The 26824-nt window shown below is 46.6% G+C and overlaps 2 protein-coding genes across 2 annotated transcripts in view; both read right to left on the reverse strand.

Annotated features, from left to right (window-relative positions):
- Positions 1-722: 722 nt before the first annotated feature.
- SMIM9 (small integral membrane protein 9) lies at positions 723-2149 on the reverse strand (the record flags this gene model as incomplete). Its single annotated transcript, XM_081081754.1, has 2 exons — positions 723-856; positions 2011-2149. The coding sequence occupies 2 exons, from the start codon at positions 2147-2149 to the stop codon at positions 723-725; spliced, it is 273 nt and encodes a 90-aa protein (XP_080937880.1).
- A 6658-nt stretch (positions 2150-8807) lies between these two features.
- F8 (coagulation factor VIII) overlaps positions 8808-26824 on the reverse strand; it is a 102013-nt gene continuing 83996 nt past the window's right edge. Inside the window, exons 23-26 of the mRNA XM_081115381.1 lie at positions 14725-14869; positions 13947-14095; positions 12526-12702; positions 8808-9235 (exon numbers count right to left, since the gene is read on the reverse strand). Coding sequence (XP_080971507.1) covers positions 9080-9235; positions 12526-12702; positions 13947-14095; positions 14725-14869 — 627 coding nt within the window. The 3' untranslated portion in view covers positions 8808-9079. The remainder of the gene's footprint in view (positions 9236-12525; positions 12703-13946; positions 14096-14724; positions 14870-26824) is intronic.

The following is a 26824-nucleotide window of genomic DNA, read 5'->3' on the forward strand; positions in this document are numbered from 1 at the left end:
AATTGAGGAGATGGAAGGGCTAGGTAGACAGTGAGGGGACCATGGGCGGGGGGGGGGGGAGAACAGGAGGAACCTGGGGAAACCAGCTTGCGGAAGTTACTAAAGAAACCCAGCTGGACAGGGAAAGAAGGGTGCTTGCAGACATAAGCTTTAAAATGTATAGATATTGCTAAGACCAGCAGCTTGCAGACAACCAATCAAAAGGTAGTGAGGCGTATAACCAATTACAAGAATGTTACTAAGCAGAATTCTTTGAAGGAACCAATCAGGAGCTAGCAAGGCATGTATCTACCCCTAGAAAAAGAATCTCTCTCTCTCTCTCTCTCTCTCTCTCTCTCTCTCTCTCTCTCTCTCTTTATGGCCATGTGGGACTCTACACATGGACTAATGGACTTTAATTCGCTTGGATGCTGAACTACACCCAATTGCAACATGGAACAGAAGCTCTGGACCCTGGCCTGCTCCTGGAACCCCAGCTGCACCTTTTCCAGGGCTGGCTTCTCTCAATAAACTTTGCTTCTGCTAACCATATTTTTTGTCTACAAATCCATCTTCAGTTTTGCAAGACAACGAACTTGGACTCAAACACCACACCTTGGTTTCAGAATCACATTCCTTATCATTTCCCCCGAGTTACCGATGCACAGGCTGGTGTGGAATCTGAATGTTCCTGTCTCTTCCTGGGGTTCCCTCTCTCCTCCCTCCCCTCATCCCACAGCAGCTTACGTGAGGCAGCAAAGAGTTCCCATTAGTATGGTGCTCACAAGAAAGGCAAAAATGGCTGCCGGAGGTAGGGAGCTCTTGATGAGATCCCGCAAGTAACCCTTGAAGTTGCTCATCCAGGACCTGTAGTTTTCTGCATAAAGAGCATAGAGTTTCATTGAGGAGAGGTCAAGTATGTAAATGAAGACGCTTCGATTTCAACACTGATTCAAGTTCAAATAGTTGTCCCAGGTATAATGCTCTTACAGTTGGCCAAAGCCCATATCCTTATCTATTTTGCTTTGCTGCCTCTAAGATGTTCAAGGGGTCCACATCTGTACTAATAAAAGGGTAATATGCTAATTAGACCAGACATCTTCTGGACATCCATCCAGACGTCCTTCCGGACAAAGCCACGGTGTTGGGGGTAGAGGCAGAGGCCGTTAGGGGTGATCAGGCTGGCAGGGGAGAACAGTTAGGGGTGACCAGGCCAGCAGGGGAAGGCAGTTAGGGGCAACCAGGCTTGCAGGGGAGGGCAGTTAGGGGTGACCAGGCCGGCAGGGGAGGGCAGATAGGGGCGACCAGGCCAGCAGTTAGGGGTGATCAGGCCAGCAGACAGAGGTGGTTAGGGACAATCAGGCAGGCAGGGGAGCAGTTAGGGGCATCAGGCAGGCAGGCAGGTGAGCAGTTAAGAGCCAGCGGTCCCGGATTGTGGGAGGAATCCTGGATTGGAGAGGATGCAGACCAGGCTCAAATTTTGTGCACTGGGCCTCTAGTTAAAAATAATAATAATAATTTAAAAGTATCCACAGCCCTAGCTGGTTTGTCTCAGTGGATAGAGCATCAGCCTGCCAACTTAAGGGTCCCAGGTTTGATTCTGGTCAAGGGCACATGCCCGGGCTATGGGCTCAATCTCCAATAGGGAGCGTGCAGAAGGCAGCTGATCCATGATTCTCTCTCACCATTGATGTTTCTCTCTCCCTCTCCCTCTCCCTTCATCTCTGAAATCAATAAAAAAATATATATATTTTAAAAGGCAGCCACCGATGGATATAATCTTTGCCTCTTTATGAGTCAAATTGGTAGTAAGTGTCCCAGAAAGAGAAAGGAGAAGGCCACCAGCATCCAAAGGGGGAAGGGGCCAGGGAAACTGGCAGAAGGAGCTTCAGAGGGAGTCTACTGATTAAGGTAAGGCTCGAGATAGTGGGTGTTTTCTTTAGGAAGTGAACATTACTTTTAAATACTGACCTGAGGCATGCATGTTATGTCTTAGGAAGACAGGAACATTCATTCTAACAACAGACAAACCCCTTGAGAGGGGTTTTGATCCTTCCTCCTCTTGTAGTCTATAAGCAGTTAAAGATGACAAAGAGGAAACCAGAGGTTCCAAGAAGCAAGTTAGAGAGCATAGCAGAAATCCAACAATCAGCAACTTCTGGAGGTTCATGGATTCTCCCAAGGGCCGCTGAGCTGCACTCGCTCAGCTAAGGGAAGATGGATGTTTTTCCTAGGCTCTTTCCAAGGCAGCTTTGTCTGAAAAGTTACAAAATGATGGGTTAGTTTTGTTAAAAATATCAGTTTTATTGATTTTCAGAGAGGATGGGAGAGATAGAAACATCAAGGATGAGAAAGAATCATTGATCCGCTGCCTCCTGCATGCCCCCTACTGGGGACCAAGCCTGCAACCCAGGCATGTGCTCTTGACTGGAATTGAATCCGGGACTCTCCAGTCCGCAGGCTGACGCTCTATCCACTGAGCCAAATCAGGTAGGGCCAGGCAGTTCCTCTTAAACGGCTACACACTGAACAACTCAGACTCACTCCCTCTGAGCTCCAGAGTTGGGCAGAAGCTAGAGAGGCCCCACAGACATATGGGGAGAAACTGAATTGTCTGGCATCAGGGTAAGACCTGGTGTGTGTGTGGGGGCAGCTTTCTCCCAGACAGAAGTGCTGGCAGAGGCCATTGTTCCTTTGATGAGCCCTCCCCCCACAGAGCTGGCATCTGAGACTCCATTAACTGGGCTCACACTGTTTTCCCCAGCCTAGTGATTCTTAAAGTGCCCCCCCCCCCCATTTTGGAACCACCCAAGCTGTTTCCAGTGGCTTTTCCACAGCAATGACCTGTCCTGACTCATGCTTCAGATTTCCTAAAAATATCTCAAGCAAGCAGCTGCTGGCCTCGGTGTGTCTCTTACTTCTTCTTTCTAAGTGGCATCAGCCCTGGTATCAGGAGCAGCCAGCCTTTGTTTGCAGCTTGGCCTCTCCTGGGTATCTACAAGCCCAGAAGAAGTAGCAGCCATCTGCAGATCACTTTGTAGCTCATGCTGGGTGGTCCTGAGCAGAACACAGGCAGTGGCTGACCTTGGCCTGCACCTCTCAGGAGGCCCCAGAACCAGTGCACCCAATGGACAACTTTAGACCATGCCCCAGAGCATTACCACTCAACCACCTCCATAAGTGACACACTCAAGGAGCAGACTCAGTGAGCACAGAAGCCCCGCTGAAGTAAGCTCTTCTCTGTGGGATGGGACCATGCACAGGGATCCTCCACAATGGTAGGTGCTTAGAGTTGTTGGCTGATGGTCCCAGCCTGTCCTTGTAGCTGATTGGCCAGGGGGTGAGTTCCTCCCGTTGACATGCCAACAGCAATCAAGGCTCAACTACAAAAGGAGGGTGTACACAGCCCACACTGGGGCACACGCCTTGAATGCCCAGCTTGGGTGATTGGGGAGGCTGTGTCATTGGACCCTACAGAACACCTACTACATTAGGCCACTCTACCAAGCCTGGGAGACGTAGCAGCTGTACCTAATACATAGAAACAAACACAGGGAGGCTGCCAAAATGGAGACAAAGAAACAAACAGAAATCTGATGGGTAGCTTCTGGGAAGACTTTTTGCTGTATTGATCAAAGAGAAGGTGCTGCCATTTTTGTGCTGCCTTGTCCATTGTTGAAGTGTTAGCCGAAGTTGGAGCAGCCATCTTGTGACCATGAAGCAATGCACATGAGAAAAAGGTCAAGAAAGTGACATCCATTCTGGCTCTGACAACTTCAGGCCACTAAACCAACATGTCCATTTGCCTACCTCGAGACTGCTTGTGTGAGAAAGATAACCCCCTATTTGAGTCGCTGTAATTTGGGTTTTCTGTTACTTAAGACATTTATAACTGATACACTCATCCACTATGTCATAGGGTTCAAAGACAGCCATGTTAGGTGGGAAACCACTTACCTGAAAATTGACTTACCACCAACGGATCCAAAGAAGCAGTGAATTTGATCTCAGCCTTCAAAGTACAACGGAAGAAGCTAGTAACAGTCTACCCCTTACGTCTCTGAAGTTCCAAATAGAATTCTACCACTCCTTATGACATCATTACTGCATTTGACCCTCCCCAGCCTCTCTCCATTTGACAGTTAGGCATACAGACATCTTTTTCTGTCTATGCATAAACATCTGTGTTGATTCTGAAACCCATCCTTACAGTAGCTGTATCCTCTTAACACGTGAAGAATTCTAAGATATTTTATTTGCCACATGGTAGCTACTAGAGTTTACAATAGTGTATATATGGGACTTTAATAGATGAAAATGGTGGCATTTTACACCAGTAGAGGAAAAAAAGATGATTTAACATAATGATTAGCTACCCATTTGGATGCATTAAAGTGAGAGCCCTAGGCACAAAAACAAATTTTAGATGGATTAAGAACTAAACAAAAGTAAAACCCTATACGTATTGAAATAAATTATGGGTGAATGTTTTTATAATCAATGTGGAAGAAGCTACTCTGAGCATGTCATAAAACCCAAAAAGTCATGAAAATCCTGATAAATGTATTGCATAAAAAATATAAAGCTTTCATACGGCAAAATATTGTAAAGAAAGAAGATTAATGACAAATTAGATCAGGGGTCCTCAAACTACGTACGGCCCGCGGGCCACATGCAAATACAAATATTGTATTTGTTCCCGTTTGATTTTTTACTTCAAAATAAGATATGTGCAGTGTGCATAAGGATTTGTTCATAGTTTTTTTTTTTTTAAACTATAGTCCGGCCCTCCAACGGTCTGAGGGACAGTGAACTGGCCCCCTGTTTAAAAAGTTTGAGGACCCCTGCATTAGATAATGCATTTTTTAACATATATGATATCTTCTCCAAGGTTCTTATTGGTCACAATCTCTAGAAAACTTATAAAAGGAGGGTTAATGGGATAAGCCACAGTCCCCACTGCTCCACTTAGTCCTCAGAAATACCCCCCGTTCCCTTGAGTGCCCCGTGTAGGTATTACTCTCTGCCCCTATTGTGTAGCAGCAGCCCTGACTCCTCATGAATACCAGGGTAAATTACTCCTGCTGGTATGGGAACTCCTATCTGTGAGGTAAGGAAGGAGAGAATGCTAACTGAGTAAGCGTCTCATTCTTGATCATGCCTGGTGCCTCCCTTTTCTTAGATCCTCTCTCCTAACGTCTTGAGAGAATCAATTTCTACTCGTGTTGCTGTGTGGAACTGAATAGAAAATTGTAAACTGTAGGATTAAACTACTTTTCTAACTGTCTAATTCAACAGTTCCTCAAGCAATTTAGCATGCCACCTGTGCTTCCATTTCCAGAGTTAACCAAAGCCACCAATTCCTGGCTGTTTTGAAGGATTCTTAGTGTAAATCCAGTTGCTTCTTGGCTATGTTCTGTTCTGGTCTTTCCTTAATCCTTCCTTGTACTAAGAGACTCTATTTGATCTGAAGATTCACATTTATTATTATTCTTATTTTATCTCAAGTAAAAATTTTTATATTGTTTTATTTGACCACATTCATTCTGATCTTTCCTTCAGGACTTTCAATTTCTTATCATGGTAAGAACACTGAACATGAGCTCTATCCCCTTAACAACTTTTGAAGGGCACAATACCTTATTACCTATAGAAACTATGCTGTATGTCAGATCTCTAGTACTTATTCATGTAGCATAACTGAAACTATACTTGTTGGACAGAAATTCCCCATTGCTCTCTCAGTCTCCCTCTATATAAGCTCTTCTGGATCAAGACTTCATTTTTAATTTTAAAAATTTTATTTTGGCTATATCACTTTTTACTGTGAGTTCAATTTAATATGGTTTTCTAACTCAGTAATTTATTTATTTTTAAAAATGTTTTTATTGCCCTGGCCGGTTTGGCTCAGTGGATAGAGCATCAGCCTGCGGACTGCAGGGTCCCAGGTTCGATTCCAGTCAAGGGCACATGCCCAGGTTGCCAGCTTGATCCCCAGTAGGGGGCATGCAGGAGGCAGCTGATCAATGATTCTCTCTCATCTTTGATGTTTCTATCTCCTTCTCCCTCTCCCTTCCTTTCTGAAATCAATAAAAATATTTTTAAAAAAATGTTTTTATTGATTTCAGAGAGGAAGGGAGAAGGAGAGAGAAATAGAAACATCAATGATGAGAGAATCATTGATCAGCTGCCTCCTGCACTCCCCACATTGGGGATCGAGCCTGCCTCCTGGGCCTGTGCCCTGACCAGGAATTGAACCAACCGTGACCTCCTGGTTCATAGTTTGGTGCTCAAGCACTGAGCCACACTGACCGGGCAGTGCCTTTCTTTTTAAAAATATCATCATTTACATTTTTATTTCAAGGGTAAAACACAACTCTCAAAGGCCATTTGTTTATGTGTCAATGTCTTATTTAACTGCTTATTTAGGAAATCGGCAGGAAGACAAAAAAGCTGGTTCCAAGAACATTGGAGAACTAGAGATGTATATATAGTCAATGGGAAAAGAATGTCAAAACCAGATTATTAAATTATACTATTTCAGATTTCATCAAAGATAGCATGAGTAGCGATTGCCTTTTATAATGCACTTTGTGGCACAAAGCTCCCTGAAGATCCTCTCACAAAACTGTTAACTGTGAATCGATGAAATACTCAGTAGCATTTCCCTTTGGAACCTGTAAAAAAATTAATAAATTAGACATGAGTGTTTAACCTTTTACAGAAATAAAACCATATCACCTTTGGGGTTAACTTCTCTACCAGGCTATAAAGCAAAATGAGTTATTGATTCCTGTAAGTTAACCTTTAACCTTAAAAGAACCTTATGGGACCATAAATCATTTGCACTTTGATCAGTTGTGGACTGAGATTGTGCAGGGTGGGGCAAAGGGAGGTTTACAGTTGTAAGTACACAAAACACAGAGTTTATTCTTGTATTAGTGATCCTAACCTCTTATATTTTTTGTTGATTAGAATTAAGACCAAATGGCTTCATTTCTACATCTTTCTGATATTTCTAAAGCCCTGTGCCCTTAAAAATCTTCTTAAGTCTTTGGACACTCTTGTCAGAAAACACACATATGCATTCATACATAAATGTACCTAATCCAGGGGATTTGGGGGCTCTTGAATCCCATCTATGAGCCTCAGTTTAAGAACACTAGTTTTAGCCCTAGCTGATTTAGCTCAGTGGATAAAGCACTGGCCTGCCGACTGAAGGGTCCCGGGTTTGATTCTGGTCAAGGGCTCATGCTCAAGTTGCAGATTCAATCCCCGGTGGGGCTGTAAGAGGCAGCCGATCGATCATTCTCTCTCATCATTGATGTTTCTATCTCTCTCTCCCTTTCCCTTCCTCTGTGAAATGAATAAAAATATAATTAAAAAGAACATTATTATAATCTTTTATTGATTGAGCCTGAAACCTGGGCATGTGCCCTTGACTGGAATCGAACCGTGACCTCCTGGTTCATAGGTCGACGCTCAACCACTGAGCCATGCTGGCTGGGCTAGAACACTAGTTTCTGAGGTAAGAATATACCACTAACAGTGCCCCAAGATGGCTAAATAAGATATCTATTTTTAAGGAGGCAAAACCAGACTTTAACGGAGTCGTTCTTATATTATCTCCATTTTGCAGGATGTCAAAATGACTTGCCTTTTAACTTCCAGACTGTGATGATCTGATCCCCAAATGTGTTGTTCCATGTTTGACCAGGATAATAAAAAAGTGAGAGTTTTATTTTCAATGTTCCAAGCCTCTGCCAAGTTTAGATACATTGTTTTTCTACAGAGGAGGAAGTGGTGGCTGTGGGAGGGGCCCCATTTGTCAGAGGAGAATGCTTTCCAGATGGGTTTCCTCAGATATATCTTTTTGCCTGACTACATGGAAGGAAAGACCAGTCTTCTAGCAGCTGCAGAAATGCTTAAGAATTAAATAGTATGCAACACTCCCCTAAAGTGCAGGCTTAATGACAAGTGCTTTGGGAAGCTTCAGGGCAGTGTCTGCTTGGACTGTGTTTCTTTTTAAAAAAAATATATGTTTAGCCCTAGCCGGTTTGGCTCAGTAGATAGAGCATCGACCTGTGGACTGAAGGGTCCTGTGTTCGATTCCGGCCAAGGGCACATGCCTGGGTTGTGGGCTCGATCCTCAGTATGGGGTGTGCAGGAGGCAGCTGATCCATGATTTTCTCTCATCATTGATTTTCTATCTCTCTCTCTCTCCCTCTGCCTTCCTCTCTGAAATCAATAAATATATTAAAAATTATTTATTTCAGAGAGGAAGGGTGAAGGAGATAGAAACATTAATGATGAGAGAGAATCATCCATCAGCTGCCTCCTGTACGCCCCCCACACTGGAGATCGAGCCTGCAACCCGGGCATGTGCCTGACCAGGAATCGAACTGTCATCTCCTGGTTCATAGGTCAACACTCAAGCACTGAGCCACACTGGCCAGGCTGCATCCTTTCAATACACAGGAAAATGATAGTGCCAAGGGCAGTGCAGGGCACGAAGTAACCCAGAGGCCAGGCTCACGGGTAGAAGGCAAGTCTGAGAGGCATGTTGACTGGAGTTAGGGAACGCTCTGGGCCCAGGAGGGTGGGGCAAAGAGACTGGCAAGGGCTTTGCTTTAACCGGGACAGTCCAGGACAAACTGGGATGGTTGGTTATGCTAGTGGTGCCATGTTAATAGCGGTGGGAGGGGCACTTAAGACAACCCTATGATTTTATACTATACAAACCATTGTATTTTACTACATTTTATGACAGGAATTCTATGTTTTAGTGGTTTCATTGGATCAGGAGAATTTATGATGGTCTCAGAACTAGTCCCTTGAAAATGCCAAAGTTCTCATACTTTATTTCTGTTTTTCAAACATATTTTTATTGATTTCAGAGAGGAAGGGAGAAAGAGAGACAGAAACACTGAGGAGAGAGAGTCATGGATCGGCTGCCTCCTGCAGGCCCCCCACTGGGGACCGAGCCTGCAACCTGGGCCTGTGCCCTGACCGGGAATCGAACTGTAACCTCCGGGTTCCTAGGTCGACGCTCAACCACTGAGCCACGCCAGCAGGGCTCATACTGTATTTCTTGTCCTGCTCAGGACAGCTGCTGCGTCTCACAGCCCAGAATCTCCAGCCTCAGGGCAATGTGGTTCACCCAGCTCCGGGGGTGAATTCTCAGGTAGCGTGTCAGGAGCGGTGGGTCTAGCGAATTCACCACGGGTGTGAGGGAGTCTTGATTTCCCTGAAAAACCTGAAAGAGGAATGACAGCATTTATTTGTTGTCCGGCAGGAAAAAAATTATGTTTTCCCAACATGGCTAGGAGAAGTGAGTGTGACATCTAGAATTAAGGGCACTCGGCTTGCTGCTGTGGAGGCCTTCGTCTTTAGGTCCTGGACAGTGCCAACTCCTTTTTTTTAAAAAAATATATTTTATTGATTTTTTACAGAGAGGAAGGGAGAGAGATAGAGAGTTAGAAACATCGATGAGAGAGAAACATCGATCAGCTGCCTCCTGCACATCTCCTACTGGGGATGTGCCCGCAACCAAGGTACATGCCCTTGACCGGAATCGAACCTGGGACCTTTCAGTCCACAGGCCGACGCTCTATCCACTGAGCCAAACCGGTTTCAGCCCAACTCCTTTTATCATGAGAGCCTTTGTATACGTGGTTTCCAGTGTTGAGAATGCTCTTACCCCTCCTGTTATCCCATTTTTATCCTTTGGGTCTTGGTTTAAATACTATGTCTTGCCCGGCCGGTGTTGCTCAGTGGTTGAGTGTTGACCTGTGAACCAGGAGATGACAGTTTGATTCCCAGTCAAGGGCACAGGCCCAGGTTGCAGGCTTGATCCCCATTGGGGGGCGTGCAGGAGGCAGCTGATCAATGATTCTCTCTCATCATTGTTGTTTCTCTCTCTCTCTCCCTCACCCTTCCTCTCTGAAATCAATAAAAATATATTTACCAAATAAAACTAAGGCCATTCTTTTACATAACCACAGGATAACATTATTATACCCAACAAATGTATTATTGATATCACAATGTTGTCTTCATATAGTTTTCTAATCCAGAATTTAGTAAAAGATCTCACATTGCATTTATTTATCATATCTCTTTAATCTAGAAGAGACTCCTACTCTCTGGTCTTTTTTTGACCTTCATGACATTGACTTTATTTATTTATTTACTTATTTGGATTTGGAAAATTTACTTTGGAAATTTGGGGCATTGGCATTTAAAAAATATATTTTTTTTTATTGATTTCAGAGAGGAAAGGAGAGGGAGAGAGAGAGAGAAACATCAATGATGAGAGAGAATCATTGATCGGCTGCCTCCTGCATGCCCCACACTGGGGATCAAGGCTGCAACCCAGGCATGTGCCCTTGACCAGAATCAAACCTGGGACCCTTCAGTCCTCAGGCCGACACTCTATCCACTGAGCCAAACCAGCTAGGGCGGGGCATTGGCATTTTTAAAAACGTCCAGCACCATTGTGCTATAGAATGTCCTACATTCTAAATTTGTGTGACTGTTTTCTCGTTATTAGGTTTTGGTTAAACATTTTCAGTGCAAATACTAAGTAGGTGATGCGTCCTTCCCATCACACCGCATCAGGGGACACATAATACCAGTTGGTCCCATTATTGACACGAGTTTGACCACTTGGTTAAAGTGATGTTCACCAGCTCTCTCTGTGATAGAGGTAGCTATCTCCCTTTCCTGGCCAACAATCTGTGAAACGATGTAAATATTCAGTTCCCCATCAGGCTTTCAACCAGTGGTTTTGGCATCCCTTAAAGTTCCCTGCAAGCATTCAATAGCATGCTGATAGTTGCAAATTGATTTCCTAATTTTTTCATTTCTTCCACATTTTTATCGTATGGCAGACGGCAGAGACACAAGATGAGTCAAACATGCAATCACACTGAAGGCTTCTGTTTGGAAGTGGTGTATGTCATGTCTACCTACTACATTTCATTAGTCAAAATGAGTACTACTGCCAAGCCCAAAGTCAATGGAGTTTTCAAGGAAGGAGGGAATGAAAAAGCAAGGACAAACAATAAACCCTTTACCTCATCTGCCATTGTCTGTTCATTTAGAAATTCCTTATTTTTTCTCGTTCTATCAATAAGAGGTGGTTTTATAAAAGGTTTGGGCGACCTATTACGTTTCTTAGTCCAGGAGTACCCCCTACTGTTGATAAAGTGAAGTGCAATCTATTTCTTACTAGATGGGCCAGTAAGGGGGTTGTTTCTTGTGATTTTGTGATTTGTTTTTGCTTTTACAGGACACTTAATTTTCACCATTTGAATTCTTTTTGTTCATCACAAAGCCTGCAAGATATGTAACCCCCTACACCAGAAACAAATGCCTTTTCAAATCTGCGGCCTCTAGCCACACATACTTTCAATCTCTTTTTAGAAGTGATTTTATGGACTCGAATGGGAACTAGGCCATTGGCTCTCCTGGGTGTCCAGCTTTCGGATTCACCCTGTAGATCTGGGGACTTGTCAGCCTCCATAATCCTGTGAGCCAATTCCTTATAATGAATCTCTTTATACATACACTCCCATGTACCTAGGCACACACGTGCACATCCTATTGGTTCTGTTTCTCTGGAGAACCCTGACTACTACTTGTGTACATGGAATCATACAATATTTGCCCTTTTATGTCTGGCCTATTTAACTCGGCATAATGTTTTCAAAGTTCATCCAGAATATCCTCCAGAATGTATATTATCTATACCCTAAGTCTTTCATTCAGCCTTAAGAGGCCAGGGAATTCTTGGAGGAGATGATGTTTATCTGAGACTTTTAAAGGATGAACAAGGTGACAGGGACAGTGGGAAATCCCTAGAAAAAACAACGTTCCAGGTAGAAGAAACAGTATGTGTAAAAGCCTGTTGTCAGAAGGAACATGCAATTTTTAGGGGCCTGGGAGTTTATTATTCTGGGTGGAGCTTAGAGGGCAAAGGAGCAGGTGTCAAGAGACTGTACTAGAGAGATTAGTAAGGGCCACATCATTCTTGGTGAAAAAGAAGATAAAAGACACCATAGAGATGAATTATACATCCCCTCATAACTCATGAGATTGCAAGACTTCACTAGTACACTACGTCCTCTAATTAGCATAATTTGTTGACGTATCTAGCAAATCAATATCAAGAAGGAAGACTGTCTGGGTCACTAAAGTTCAAGGTCAATGAGGAATCTAAGTTGCTGATGAGGGATACAGACACCATGAAGCCTTTGGGAGATACTTGTCATTCTTCCTTACCCCTCTGCTTCTTGCCACAATCCTGGATGACATGAAAATTCATGAGGAAAATCAACTTTGGGCTCTACTCTGCCCTTTTCTGGGGATTATACATCCTTGCCTAGAGTCACTGTGTCCCCCCCAAATGCTTTTCATGGTGTCTTATTACTACAGATACTCGGTGAAGTTTATCCTGAAAGTTTGATCCTATATCAACCTTGTTGTGCTCTTAAATGCCACGCTCTCGGTCAGGGTTGTGCCTTTCCCATGAGAGCAGCATACCTTTACTTTGCCATTCTGAAGACACGGAGTCCAGTTATGGCCATCTTGGCTGCTGGAGATGAGGAACTCCTTCACATACATGCTGGTAAGGAGAGATTTCGCACCCTGGGTGGTTATTCCTGTGACTTTCCTTGTCTTCCGGAAGTCCACTTGCAGCCACTCTTCTGGACTATTCACCTGAGGAATAATCTAGTTAGACTAGTTTCCCGTTGGTCAGGATTTGCTCCCAGAAATCCCGAATTCCTTCTTATTAACCACGTCACAGCACCTACACTCTGCGTTTTAATTGTCTTTGTCAGTCCCCCTTCTTAGACTCTGAGTAACTTGAGGGCCATCATTCTTCATGATTCATTTCAGTATCCCCAGGGTCAGCTATTGAATCGATATTTAGTAAATGTTTGATGGATGAATATATGAGCCATATAGAGATTGGCTATTTATTAAGTTTAGCCATGTGTTATATAACCTATTTTGTTTAAAGTAAGCCCCCAGTCTGGCTGGTGTTGCCCAGTGGTTGAGCACCAACCTATGAACCAGGAGGTCACGGTTCAATTCCCAGTCAGGGCAAATGCTTGGGTTGCGTGCTTGATCCTCAGTGTGGGGCGTGCAGGAGGCAGCCAATCAATGATTCTCTCTCATCATTGATGTTTCTCTCTCTCCCCCTCTCCCTTCCCCTCTGAAATCAATAAAAATATATTTAAAAATAAAATAAATTAAGCCCCCGAAAGGAGCAGACACCATTAACTCCATTCATCCCCAAAAGCTATTCAGTGGTTGAAAACTCACAGACTGAGTGGTTCTGGAAAAGAATTGTGCCCAATGAACTGTTCCATGACTGTAACCCTTTTCTTTGAGACGCTGAGAAATCTGCATAAAGAGCTAATTATTGAGCCGAAACCGGTTTGGCTCAGTGGATAGAGCATCGGCCTGCGGACTGAGAGGTCCCAGGTTCGATTCCGGTCAAGGGCATGTACCTGGGTTGCGGGCACATCCCCCGTGGGGGATGTGCAGGAGGCGGCTGGTCGATGTTTCTCTCTCATCGATGTTTCTAGCTCTCTATCTCTCTCCCTTCCTCTCTGTAAAAAATCAATAAAATATATTTTTAAAAAAAGAGCTAATTATTGATACTTCTTTCTGTGAAACTGGACTTCAGCTAGAATTCTATGACAGATATTAGCCTAGAACTGCATCTACAGATTCCGTTTCCAGTTAGGGATCATTTCCCCCGATGAATGCTGTGTGTTTGACACCGCTAAATATCTGTGGGTTTTTCTGCCCACAGTCAACCTTCCTTGACACTCTTGGGGAACAACCAGGTGACACAAATACCTCTGCGGAAACAGTCAAGGGCTTTCTTCATTCCTTCCCAACCGCTACTTCCCACGCTGCCGCAGTTGAATAGAACATTTGTTGCCTCTTACCCGGGGTCTCCAGGCATTAGTCCTCCCCTGGAGGTGAAGTCGGGCTTGTGGAGGAGACCAGGTGGCAAACACATTGTTTAAGTAGGAGGAGGCAGTAATCTGTGCGTCTGATATTGTTTTATTTTCCATTCCTAGTGGAATGCTGCAGCCTGAAGGAAACGAAAGGAGAATGTAATCACAGGGACAAGATGCAGCCCTGGTCCCACTAGCCCGCCTCCACTGACACTTGAGGACTACTGTCATCATGACTTCACTTCCCAGGAATTAACTTTTGCATTGATTCTGTTATTGGTAACATGCCCCCCTTTTTTTCTGGTCAGATCTGCTCAGCTTTGACTTTGATTTATTTGCCTTGTTAATACTACAGTAGGAGGTGGCTGCCCATGGGGAATCCCATGGTTAGAATGACAAATTCTTGCCCGGCTGGAGTGGCTCCGTGGTTGGGCACTGACTTATGAACCAGGAGGTCACTGTTCGATTCCAGGTCAGGGTTGTGGGCTCGATTCCCAGTGTGGGGTGTGCAGGAGGCAGCTGATCAATGATTCTCTCTCATCATTGATGTTTTTCTCTCGCTCCCTCTCCCTTCCTCTCTGAAATCAATACAAATACATATTTTTAAAAAAGAATGACCAAGTCCTGGGTTTTCCCAGGACTCTGCTGGTTTTAGCATTAATAGTTCTATGTGCTGAGAAAATCCGCAGCCTCTGGAAAACTAGGACTATTAATTATTCTATTCATGGTTGGGAGATGGAAGGATATGGGATGACATGGCACTTACTGTTTAAATCACAGCCCATCAACTCCATGCGGAGAGTGCTGCGGATGCTGTAGTGTGTTGGGTGCAAACGGATGTACCGAGCAATAATTGGAGGGTTAAAAATATTGTGTTTTATTCCAGACGAATCCACATTGCCAAAGAAGACCTGTAGAGAGGGATTAGCACAGATACGTGGAAAGTGAAGACAGAGCAAAAAGCAATTCCTCCCAGTCATGTTTTCCTTTGTGCGTTTCTCAAAAGCATCCAACATTCAAAACCATTTTGGCTAGACAGATGTCAGGATAGAGTTCAAAAAGGAGAAAAATACCAGGAAGAGGAATGGAGCAAGGGAAATCGGGTCTGGGCAGGTAAAGTAGTCTATTTTGGGCCCCATAAAAAGTTCACCAATGTTGCCCTAACCGGTTTGGCTCAGTGGATAGAGCGTCAGCCTGCGGACTGAAAGGTCCCAGGTTCGATTCCGGTCAAGGGCATGTACCTTGGTTGTGGGCATATCCCCAGTAGGAGATGTGCAGGAGGCAGCTGATCGATGTTTCTCTCTCATCGATGTTTCTAGCTCTCTATCCATCTCTCTTCCTCTCTGTAAAAAAATCAATAAAATACATTAAAAAAAATGTTCACCAATGTTGAGGAAGCCCGCTAGGGGTGGGCCACAGACCAGTAGCATCAGCATCACTTGGGAGCAATTAGAAATGTAATATCTTGGCCTTATTCTAAATCTACTGAATCAGAACATAAAATTGGAGAAGCACTAGCTTAGGGCAGAGCCAGCTAGGAAAGAGGACTGGGAATCGGCAGCTTACCACACTGGTCTCAATGGTCTTCCAAGAATGTGGGCTCTGCAGTCAAATGCTCTAACTGATGTCACCCCAATAAATTTAAAAAATACTCTGGGCTCTGTGTGCATGTGTGAACTGCTGGGCATTAATGAATGATTCCTTATGTATGAATTTATGAGAAAAATGTTAATATCCAACATGTGAAATTTAGGACCTTGACGCGTCTACATTCTAGAGAAAAGCACATGACATATTTAAGGGAAAAGGAACACAGTTTGAGAAGTATGGTAGTAATGCCAATTCCAAAGGCCTAGAATTAAAACATGGTATACAGTGCAAAGAAAGTTGAAAATCATCTCTCATAAAATACCTGGCATTCTATATTTGAATACACTGAAATAAGAATCAATGTGTTTGTTATACAAGATGGGGCAAAAATAGGTTAACAGTTGTTCATATGGGAAATAATGCAATACTTAATAAATAATAATAATACGATGAACTCTGTTTCATGTACTCAACTATAAACCTACCTTTGCCCCACCCTGAATCACACATCCGAGTTACAGTATTATGAAGAATTTTTAAAAGTTGGATCCTCTCTCTTTTTTGATGAGCTTGATTAAAGGTTTATCAATCTTGCGCTAGCTGGTTTGGCTTAGTGGTAGATCGTAGGCCTGTGGACCAAAGGGTCCTGGGTTAGATTACGGTCAAGGGCACATACCTCCTCCCCGGCCTGGGCCTTGGTAGTGGCTCATGCAGGAGGCAACCAATTGATATGTTTCTCTCACATCAATGTTTCTCTCTGTCTTTCCCTGTCTCTTCCACTCTCTCCAAGAATCAATGGAAAAATATCCTCAGGCGAGGATTAAGAAAAAAAAAAAAAGGTTTGTCAATCTTGTTTATCTTTTCAAAGAACCAACTTTTGGTTTCATTGATTTTTTTAGACTCTATTTTGTTTATTTCTGCTCTGATACTTATTTTTTCTTTTCTTCTACTCACTTTGGGCTTTGATTGCTCTTTTTCTAGTTTCTTTCAGTGTTAAGTTAGAATGTTTATTTGAAAATTTTCTTGCTTTTTCAGGTAGGCCTGTAATGCTATGAATTTCCTTCTTAGGAATGTTTTCACTGCGTCCCATAAATATTAGGTTGTTGTGTTCCCATTTTCATTTGTTTCAAGGTATCTTTTGATTTCTTCCTTTATCTCATTGTTAACCTAGGCGTTTGTGTTTTTCATATTTTTCTTGTGATTGATTTCTGGTTTCATATCGTTATGGTCAGAGAAGATGTTGCTATGATTTCAATCTTCTTAAATTTATTGAGACTTGTTTCGTGTCCTAAAATGTGGTCTATCCTAGAAAATGTTCCATGTGCACTTTGTTTTGTTTTGTTTTTCTTCTTCTTCTTCTTCTTCTTCTTCTTTTTTTTTTTATTGCTTAAAGTATTACAAAGAGTATTACATATGTCTCCTTTTTTTCCCCCCCGCCTTTGACAATCCCCTGGCCTCCCCTACCCCCCAGTGTCTTATGTCCATTGGTTATGCTTATATGCATGCATACAAGTCCTTTGGTTGTCCATGTGCACTTTGAAAAGAATGTATATTCTGCTGCTTTGTGGTGAAATGCTTTCAAGATATCAAGTAAATCCATCTGATCTAGTGCGTCATTTAAGGCAGTTGTTTCCTTGTTGACTTTCTGTCTGGAAGCTCTATCCATTGATGTCAATGGGTTGTTGAAGTCCCATACTATGATTGTATTATTGTCAGTATCTCCATTTATGTCCATCAAGATTTGCTTTATGTATTTAGGTGCTCCTATGTTGGATGAATAAATGTTTACAAGGGTTATATCCTCTTGTTGAATTGATCCCTTTATTATTATGTAGTTTCCTTCTTTGTCTTATTATAACTGTTGGGGCATGTTTCTTTGTCTACCCATTTTTGGCTGCTTCTGTATTTGTTTCTGTCCTATGAGGCTCAATAGCACAGTCTTCCTGATCACCCAAGCAAAGTGCTACAGGAATGTCCCTTCTATGGGTTATGTAAGCCTTCCTATTGTAATTGAGTCTTGATTGCTGTTGGCCTGTCTGTGCATGGGGTCAACCCATAGGCTGGCTGACTGTGGAGACTGAACATGACTACAGTGCATGAGTGCGGGTGCTGGTTCGCCTCAGCAGGGCCTGGTGTCTGTTGACATCTCCCTTTAGATGTGCCACTTGTGCAGTTAATTCAATCCTGCTCTGATGTTGTTTGAAGCAGGTGTATTTGCTCTGGGGGCTCTTGGGAGGACTCTCGTGCAGGCCAATGCCAGATGCTGCCTGTGACTGGCCTTGGGCAACCTGTTTGGAAGTACAGTTTGTGGCTGTCTCTAATGGGCCTTGGTGTGCATAGGAAGGACCAAGCTGTAAACCAAGGCTGGCTTCCACCAGGGGGCAGGTCAGTAAAAGGTCCAAGGCATCTGAGATCTGCCTCTGTCTTCCTCTACCTCCTGGCAGCCTGTTTGGCTCAGTCACTTAAAGTGTCTCTGGTGGTACTAGAGTTTCATGGGGAAGGGACTCTGAGTCACCAGGTAGGGGAAGGTAGTGTTCACCAGATTGATACAGGTTCAATCTTGGTGTCAGTGCTGGGTCTGTGGCCACTTAGCAAATGTCCCAGGGTATACCAAGTCTAGTTGCCATCCTCCAGGTGCCCATTGACCTTTGTGGAAGGGCAGGGTCTCACAAAATTGTCAGGGTGAGGCCAGCAGAGTTTATCAGGCCCAAACGGGCCAAGATTTGGCCCTGTGAAGGGAGGGCTCAATACCAATCAGGTGTTTGAGGGGAAAATGGCCCCTGTCCTTGAGCCACACAACTCATTGTGTTCCAGATTCTGCCAGGAGTTCAAGCTCAGCCAGGCGGGGCTGCTGAGAGTTGGGAGGGTGGGGCCAGTGGATCTCCCATGATGGGGAGCATCAGTCAGGCTTGGGGGAAGGCTCTGTCTCCAGAGGCACCAAACTCAATCACTGACACTGTCTGAGCCTCCCCGGATCTCTACACCCCTTCCCAGACAGTTGATTCCTCAGCAGAGTGTCAGCTCTGCAGGGTGAGGTGGCAATGAGTCCAGAGGGTAGGGCTAGTGCATTCTCCCAGGCTGATGCTGTAAGGGAGTACTCCATTCAAGAAAGATGACTTCTATGGTATGGGAGAGGGACTCAGGACAGGGATCCTGGTGGCTGTCCCTTCAGCTCTCTCCCAAGAGCCACAAACCCCTGCCTCTCCCCACGTGACTCTAGTCTACTCTGCCCTCCCATCACCAGAGCCCAGGGTGTGTGGTTGTGGATGAGATTTTTGTGTGCTGGCCTTTTAAGAGGGTGCCTTGGTTTCTAGCAGGTTCCTGCCAATTCCTGGCAGTTAGAATTCCCACTGATTTTCACAGCCAGATGCTATGTGGGATATTTTCCTGGCTCTGGTGCTGTGGGCTGAGAAGCCCAGTATGGGGTTGGGACCTCTCACTCCTCAGGGAGAAAATTTGCTGCTGAGATATCCCTCCAGATTCTCAGGCCTGCCCCATGAGAACAGGACCAGCCCTTTTTGAGTATCTGTGCTTCCTACCAGTCTTGATGTGGCTTCTTCTATAAATCCTTGGTTATAAGACTTCTGTTCAGCTAGTCTTTGGTTGGTTACTCGGGTTAACTGTTCTATATCTTAGTTGTAATTCCAGTTTGGTTTTTGGAGGAGGTGAGTGTACACCTACTCTGACACCATCTTGGATCTCTCCTTTACAAAATATTTAAAGAAAGACTAATGCCAATCTTTTCCAAACTGTTCCAAAAGACAGAAAAGGAGAGAAAACTTCCCAACTTATCCTACAAGGTCAGCATTACCTTGACACTAAATCCTGATATATATACCACAAGAAAAAAATTACAGAGCAATATTCTTTACCAATATGGATGCAAAATCCTCATAAGAATTATAGCAAAATGAATCCAAGAGTATAGTATAAACATTCCATTCCATGTCCAGGTAGAATTATCACAGGAATGCAATGGTGGGTGGTTCAACATAAGAAAAGTGATTAATCGCCGAACCGGTTTGGCTCAGTGGATAGAGCATCGGCCTGCGGACTGAGGGGTCCCAGGTTCGATTCCGGTCAAGGGCATGTACCTTGGTTGCAGGCACATCCCCAGTGGGGGGTGTGCAGGAGGCAGCTGATCGATCTCTCTCATCGATGTTTCTAACTCTATCCCTCTCCCTTCTTCTCTGTAAAAAATCAACAAAATATATTAAAAAAAGAAAAGTGATTAATCAACACCACATTAGTGAACTAAAAATAAAAACCAATATGACCATCTCAGTTGATGCATAAAAAAAAAAATCAACAAAATCCAACATAAATTTCCACAACATAATAAAGGGCATTTAGAAAATACCTAAAGCTAATGTCATACTCAGTGGTGGAAGATAAAAACTTTTCCCCTAACATCAGAACAAGACAACAATGTTTGCCTTCACTGCTTCTATTCAAGGTTGTAAGAGAAGTTCTATCCAGAATAATAAGGAAAGAAAAAGAAATAAAAGACATCCAAATTGGAACGGAAGAAGTAAAACTATCTCTATTTTCAGATGACATTATCTCATCCTATCTAATAAAAGAATAATATGCAAATCAACCATCACTCCATCACAAAAGATGGCAGCGCCCATAACCACAAGATGGCGGCGCCCACCCCCCTCAGCCCCGCAGCTGAAGTGTCCAGGCCTGTTGGCCAGGCAGGTGGCGGAGGAGGAGGGGGGGGGGGCTGAGGGGCAGAGCCAGCGATCAAAGGGAGCAGGGGCAGAGCCGGCAATTGGAGGGGGCAGGGGGGGAGCCGGTGATCAAAGGAGGCAAGGGCGGAGCCTGTGATAGGAGGGGGCTGGTCTCCTGTCCAGGCCTGAGGCCTCAGGCATGGGCAGGAGTGGAGCCGGCAACGGGAGGGGCCTGGGGCAGAGCTGGTGATCAGAGGGGACTGGGGGGGGCAGAGCTGGTGATCTCAGGCCTGGGCAGAGGGTGGATCCAGTGATCCGAGGGGGCTGGAGGTCCCCTGCCCAGGCCAGAGGCCTCAGGCCTGGGAAGGGGTGGAGCCGGCGATCTCAGGCCAGGACAGGGGCGTAGCCAGCAATGGGAGGGGACTGGGGCAGAGCTGGCAATCGGAGCGGGTTGGGGGTCCCCTGCCCAGGCCAGAGGCCTCAGGTCTGGGCAGGGGTGGAGCCGGCGATCTCAGGCCTGGGCTGGGGCAGAGCTGGCGATCGGAGGGGGCTGGGGGTCTCCTGCCCAGGCCAGAGGCCTCAGGCCTGGGCAGGGATGGAGCCAGTGATCAGAGGGGGCTGGGGCAGAGCCAGCGATTGGAGGGAGCAGGGGCAGAGCCAGCGATTTGAGGGGGAAGGGGTGGAGCCGGGGATGGGACGGGGAAGGGGCAGAGCCGGGGATGGGAGGGGGCTAGGGGTCCCCTGCCCAGGCCAGAGGCCTTGGCCAGAGGCCTCAGGCCTGGGCAGAGGTGGAGTCGGTGACTGGAGGGGGCTGGGGGTCCCCTGCCCAAACCTGAGGCCTCAGGCCTGGGCAGGGGCAGAGCTGGTGATTGAAGGGGCAGGGGTGGAGCCAGCAATGGGAGGGGGCAGGGGTGGAGCTGGTGATGGAAGGGGGCTGGGGCAGAGCCAGCGATCAGAGGGGGTTGGGGTCCCTTACCCAGGCATAGCCTGGGCAGGGTGGAGCTGGTGATCTCAGGCCTGGGCTGGGGTGGAGCCGGTAATCGGAGGGGGCAAGGGTGGAGCCAGTGATTGGAGGGAGCTGGGGGTCCCCTGCCCAGGCCAGAAGCCTCGGCCAGAGGCCTCAGGCCTGGGAAGGGGTGGAGCCGTCTCCTAGGGGAGCAGGGAGCAGGCCTAAGCCAACAGTAAGACATCCCCTGAGGGCTCCCAGTATGTGAAAGGGGGCAGGCTGGGCTGAAGGACTCCCCCCCAGTGCATGAATTTCATGCACCGGGCCCCTAGTATATTAGAAATCCCTAATGAATCCACAAAAGATTAAAGTTAATAAATGGATTCAATAAAGTTTCAGGATACAAGAACCTCCCCCCCACACACAAAAGTTGTATTTCTATAGACTAGCAATGAAAAATCAAAAGTGAAATTAACAAGTCTATTTAAAATAGCATCAAAAGAAATAAAATACCCAGGAATAAATTTAGACAAGGAGGTGCATGACTTGTGCACTGAAAACTATAAAGAATTGCTGAAAGAAATTAAAGATGACCTAAGAAATGGAAAGACATCAGCACTCATGAATTGGAAGTCTTATTTGCTAAGCTGGCAATTCTAACCAAAGTTATTGACAGAGTGATAGATACAGATGTAACAAGACAATAAAACACAGAACCTGGCGAGAAAACCTAGTGAGAGAACATGGACACAGAACCTGGCTGGAGAACCTAGCGAGAGAACATGGACACACAACCTGGCTGGAGAACCTAGCGAGAGAACATGGACACACAACCTGGCTGGAGAACCTAGCGAGAGAACATGGACACACAACCTGGCTGGAGAACCTAGCGCGAGAACATGGACACACAACCTGGCTGGAGAACCTAGCTCGAGAACATGGACACACAACCTGGCTGGAGAACCTAGCACGAGAACATGGACACACAACCTGGCTGGAGGACCTAGCGAGAGAACATGGACACAGAACCTGGCTGGAGGACCTAGCGAGAGAACATGGACACACAACCTGGCTGGAGAACCTAGCGAGAGAACATGGACACACAACCTGGCTGGAGAACCTAGCGAGAGAACATGGACACACAACCTGGCTGGAGAACCTAGCAAGAGAACATGGACACACAACCTGGCTGGAGAACCTAGCGAGAGAACATGGACACACAACCTGGCTGCAGAACCTAGCGAGAGAACATGGGCACACAACCTGGCTGGAGAACCTAGCGAGAGAACATGGACACACAACCTGGCTGGAGAACCTAGCGAGAGAACATGGACACAGAACCTGGCTGGAGAACCTAGCGAGAGAACATGGACACACAACCTGGCTGGAGAACCTAGCGAGAGAACATGGACACACAACCTGGCTGGAGAACCTAGCGAGAGAACATGGACACACAACCTGGCTGGAGAACCTAGCGAGAGAACATGGACACACAACCTGGCTGGAGAACCTAGCGAGAGAACATGGACACACAACCTGGCTGCAGAACCTAGCGAGAGAACATGGACACACAACCTGGCTGGAGGACCAAGCGAGAGAACATGGACACACAACCTGGCTGGAGAACCTAGCGAGAGAACATGGACACACAACCTGGCTGGAGAACCTAGCACGAGAACGTGGACACAGAACCTGGCTGGAGAACCTAGCGAGAGAACATGGACACAGAACCTGGCTGGAGGACCTAGCGAGAGAACTTGGACACAGAACCTGGCTGGAGAACCTAGCTAGAGAACATGGACACACAACCTGGCTGGAGAACCTAGCGAGAGAACATGGACACAGAACATGGCTGGAGAACCTAGCGAGAGAACATGGACACACAACCTGGCTGGAGAACCTAACGAGAGAACATGGACACACAACCTGGCTGGAGAACCTAGCGAGAGAACATGGACACACAACCTGACTGGAGAACCTAGCGAGAGAACATGGACACACAACCTGGCTGGAGAACCTAGCGAGAGAACATGGACACACAACCTGGCTGGAGAACCTAGCGAGAGAACATGGACACACAACCTGGCTGGAGAACCTAGCGAGAGAACATGGACACAGAACCTGGCTGGAGAACCTAGTGCGAGAACATGGACACACAACCTGGCTGGGGAACCTAGCGAGAGAACATGGACACAGAACCTGGCTGCAGAACCTAGCGAGAGAACTTGGACACACAACCTGGCTGGAGAACCTAGCGCGAGAACATGGACACACAACCTGGCTGGAGAACCAGGCGCGAGAACATGGACACAGAACCTGGCTGGAGAACCTAGCGAGAGAACATGGACACACAACCTGGCTGGAGAACCTAGCGAGAGAACATGGACACACAACCTGGCTGGAGAACCTAGCGAGAGAACATGGACACACAACCTGGCTGGAGAACCTAGCGAGAGAACATGGACACACAACCTGGCTGGAGAACCTAACGAGTAAACATGGACACACAACCTGGCTGGAGATCCTAGCGAGAGAACATGGACACACAACCTGGCTGGAGGACCTAGTGAGTAAACATGGACACACAACCTGGCTGGAGAACCTAGCAAGAGAACATGGACACACAACCTGGCTGGAGGACCTAGCGAGAGAACATGGACACACAACCTGGCTGCAGAACCTAGCGAGAGAACATGGACACACAACCTGGCTGGAGAACCTAGCGAGAGAACTTGGACACAGAACCTGGCTGGAGATCCTAGCGAGAGAACATGGACACACAACCTGGCTGGAGAACCTAGCGAGAGAACATGGACACACAACCTGGCTGGAGAACCTAGCGAGAGAACATGGACACACAACCTGGCTGGAGAACCTAGCGAGAGAACATGGACACACAACCTGGCTGGAGAACCTAGCGAGAGAACATGGACACACAACCTGGCTGGAGAACCTAGCGAGAGAACATGGACACACAACCTGGCTGGAGAACCTAGTGAGAGAACATGGACACACAACCTGGCTGGAGAACCTAGCGCGAGAACATGGACACACAACCTGGCTGGAGGACCTAGCGAGAAAACATGGACACACAACCTGGGTGGAGAACCTAGCGAGAGAACATGGACACAGAACCTGGCTGGAGAACCAAGCGAGAGAACATGGACACACAACCTGGCTGGAGAACCTAGCAAGAGAACATGGACACACAACCTGGCTGGAGAACCTAGCGAGAGAACATGGACACACCACCTGGCTGGAGAACCTAGCGAGAGAACATGGACACACAACCTGGCTGGAGAACCTAGCGAGAGAACATGGACACAGAACCTGGCTGGAGAACCTAGCGAGAGAACATGGACACACAACCTGGCTGGAGAACCTAGCGAGAGAACATGGACACACAACCTGGCTGGAGAACCTAGCACGAGAACATGGACACAGAACATGGCTGGAGAACCTATCGAGAGAACATGGACACAGAACCTGGCTGCAGAACCTACCGAGAGGACATGGACACACAACCTGGCTGGAGAACCTATCGAGAGAACATGGACACAGAAACTGGCTGGAGGACCTAGCGCGAGAACATGGACACAGAACCTGGCTGGAGAACCTAAAGAGAGAACATGGACACACAACCTGGCTGGAGAACCTAGCGAGAGAACATGGACACAGAACCTGGCTGGAGAACCTAGCGAGAGAACATGGACACACAACCTGGCTGGAGAACCTAGCGAGAGAACATGGACACACAACCTGGCTGGAGAACCTAGCACGAGAACATGGACAGAAACCTGGCTGCAGAACCTAGCGAGAGAACATGGACACACAACCTGGCTGGAGAACCTAGCGAGAGAACATGGACACATAACCTGGCTGGAGAACCTAGCACGAGAACATGGACACACAACCTGGCTGGAGAACCTAGCGAGAGAACATGGACACACAACCTGGCTGGAGAACCTAGCACGAGAACATGGACACAGAACATGGCTAGAGAACCTATCGAGAGAACATGGACACACAACCTGGCTGCAGAACCTAGCGAGAGAACATGGACACAGAACCTTGCTGGAGAACCTAGCGAGAGAACATGGACACACAACCTGGCTGGAGAACCTAGCGAGAGAACATGGACACACAACCTGGCTGGAGAACCTAGCTAGAGAACATGGACACACAACCTGGCTGGAGAACCTAGCGCGAGAACATGGACACACAACCTGGCTGGAGAACCTAGCGAGAGAACATGGACACACAACCTGGCTGGAGAACCTAGCGAGAGAACATGGACACACAACCTGGCTGGAGAACCTAGCGAGAGAACATGGACACACAACCTGGCTGGAGAACCTAGCAAGAGAACATGGACACAGAACCTGGCTGGAGAACCTAGCGAGAGAACATGGACACACAACCTGGCTGGAGAACCTAGCGGGAGAACATGGACACACAACCTGGCTGGAGAACCTAGCGAGAGAACATGGACACACAACCTGGCTGGAGAACCTAGCGAGAGAACATGGTCACACAACCTGGCTGGAGAACCTAGCTAGAGAACATGGACACACAACCTGACTGCAGAACCTAGCGAGAGAACATGGACACACAACCTGGCTGGAGAACCTAGCGAGAGAACATGGACACACAACCTGGCTGGAGGACCTAGCGAGAGAACATGGACACACAACCTGGCTGGAGAACCTAGCGAGAGAACATGGACACAGAACCTGGCTGGAGAACCTAGCGAGAGAACATGGACACACAACCTGGCTGGAGAACCTAGCGAGAGAACATGGACACAGAACCTGGCTACAGAACCTATCGAGAGAACATGGACACGGAACCTGGCTGGAGAACCTAACGAGAGAACATGGACACAGAACCTGGCTGCAGAACCTAGCGAGTAAACATGGACACACAACCTGGCTGGAGAACCTGGCTGGAGAACCTAGCGAGAGAACATGGACACACAACCTGGCTGGAGAACCTAGCGAGAGAACATGGACACACAACCTGGCTGGAGAACCTAGCGAGAGAACATGGACACAGAACCTGGCTGGAGAACCTAGCGAGAGAACATGGTCACACAACCTGGCTGGAGAACCTAGCGAGAGAACATGGACACACAACCTGACTGCAGAACCTAGCGAGAGAACATGGACACACAACCTGGCTGGAGAACCTAGCGAGAGAACATGGACACACAACCTGGCTGGAGGACCTAGCGAGAGAACATGGACACACAACCTGGCTGGAGAACCTAGCGAGAGAACATGGACACAGAACCTGGCTGGAGAACCTAGCGAGAGAACATGGACACACAACCTGGCTGGAGAACCTAGCGAGAGAACATGGACACAGAACCTGGCTACAGAACCTATCGAGAGAACATGGACACAGAACCTGGCTGGAGAACCTAACGAGAGAACATGGACACAGAACCTGGCTGGAGAACCTAGCGAGAGAACATGGACACAGAACCTGGCTGCAGAACCTAGCGAGTAAACATGGACACACAACCTGGCTGGAGAACCTGGCTGGAGGACCTAGCGAGTAAACATGGACACACAACCTGGCTGGAGAACCTAGCGAGAGAACATGGACACACAACCTGGCTGGAGAACCTAGCGAGAGAACATGGACACACA

The sequence above is a fragment of the Myotis nattereri genome (assembly GCF_964212035.1).
Source record: "Myotis nattereri genome assembly, chromosome: X".
NCBI lineage: Eukaryota > Metazoa > Chordata > Mammalia > Chiroptera > Vespertilionidae > Myotis > Myotis nattereri.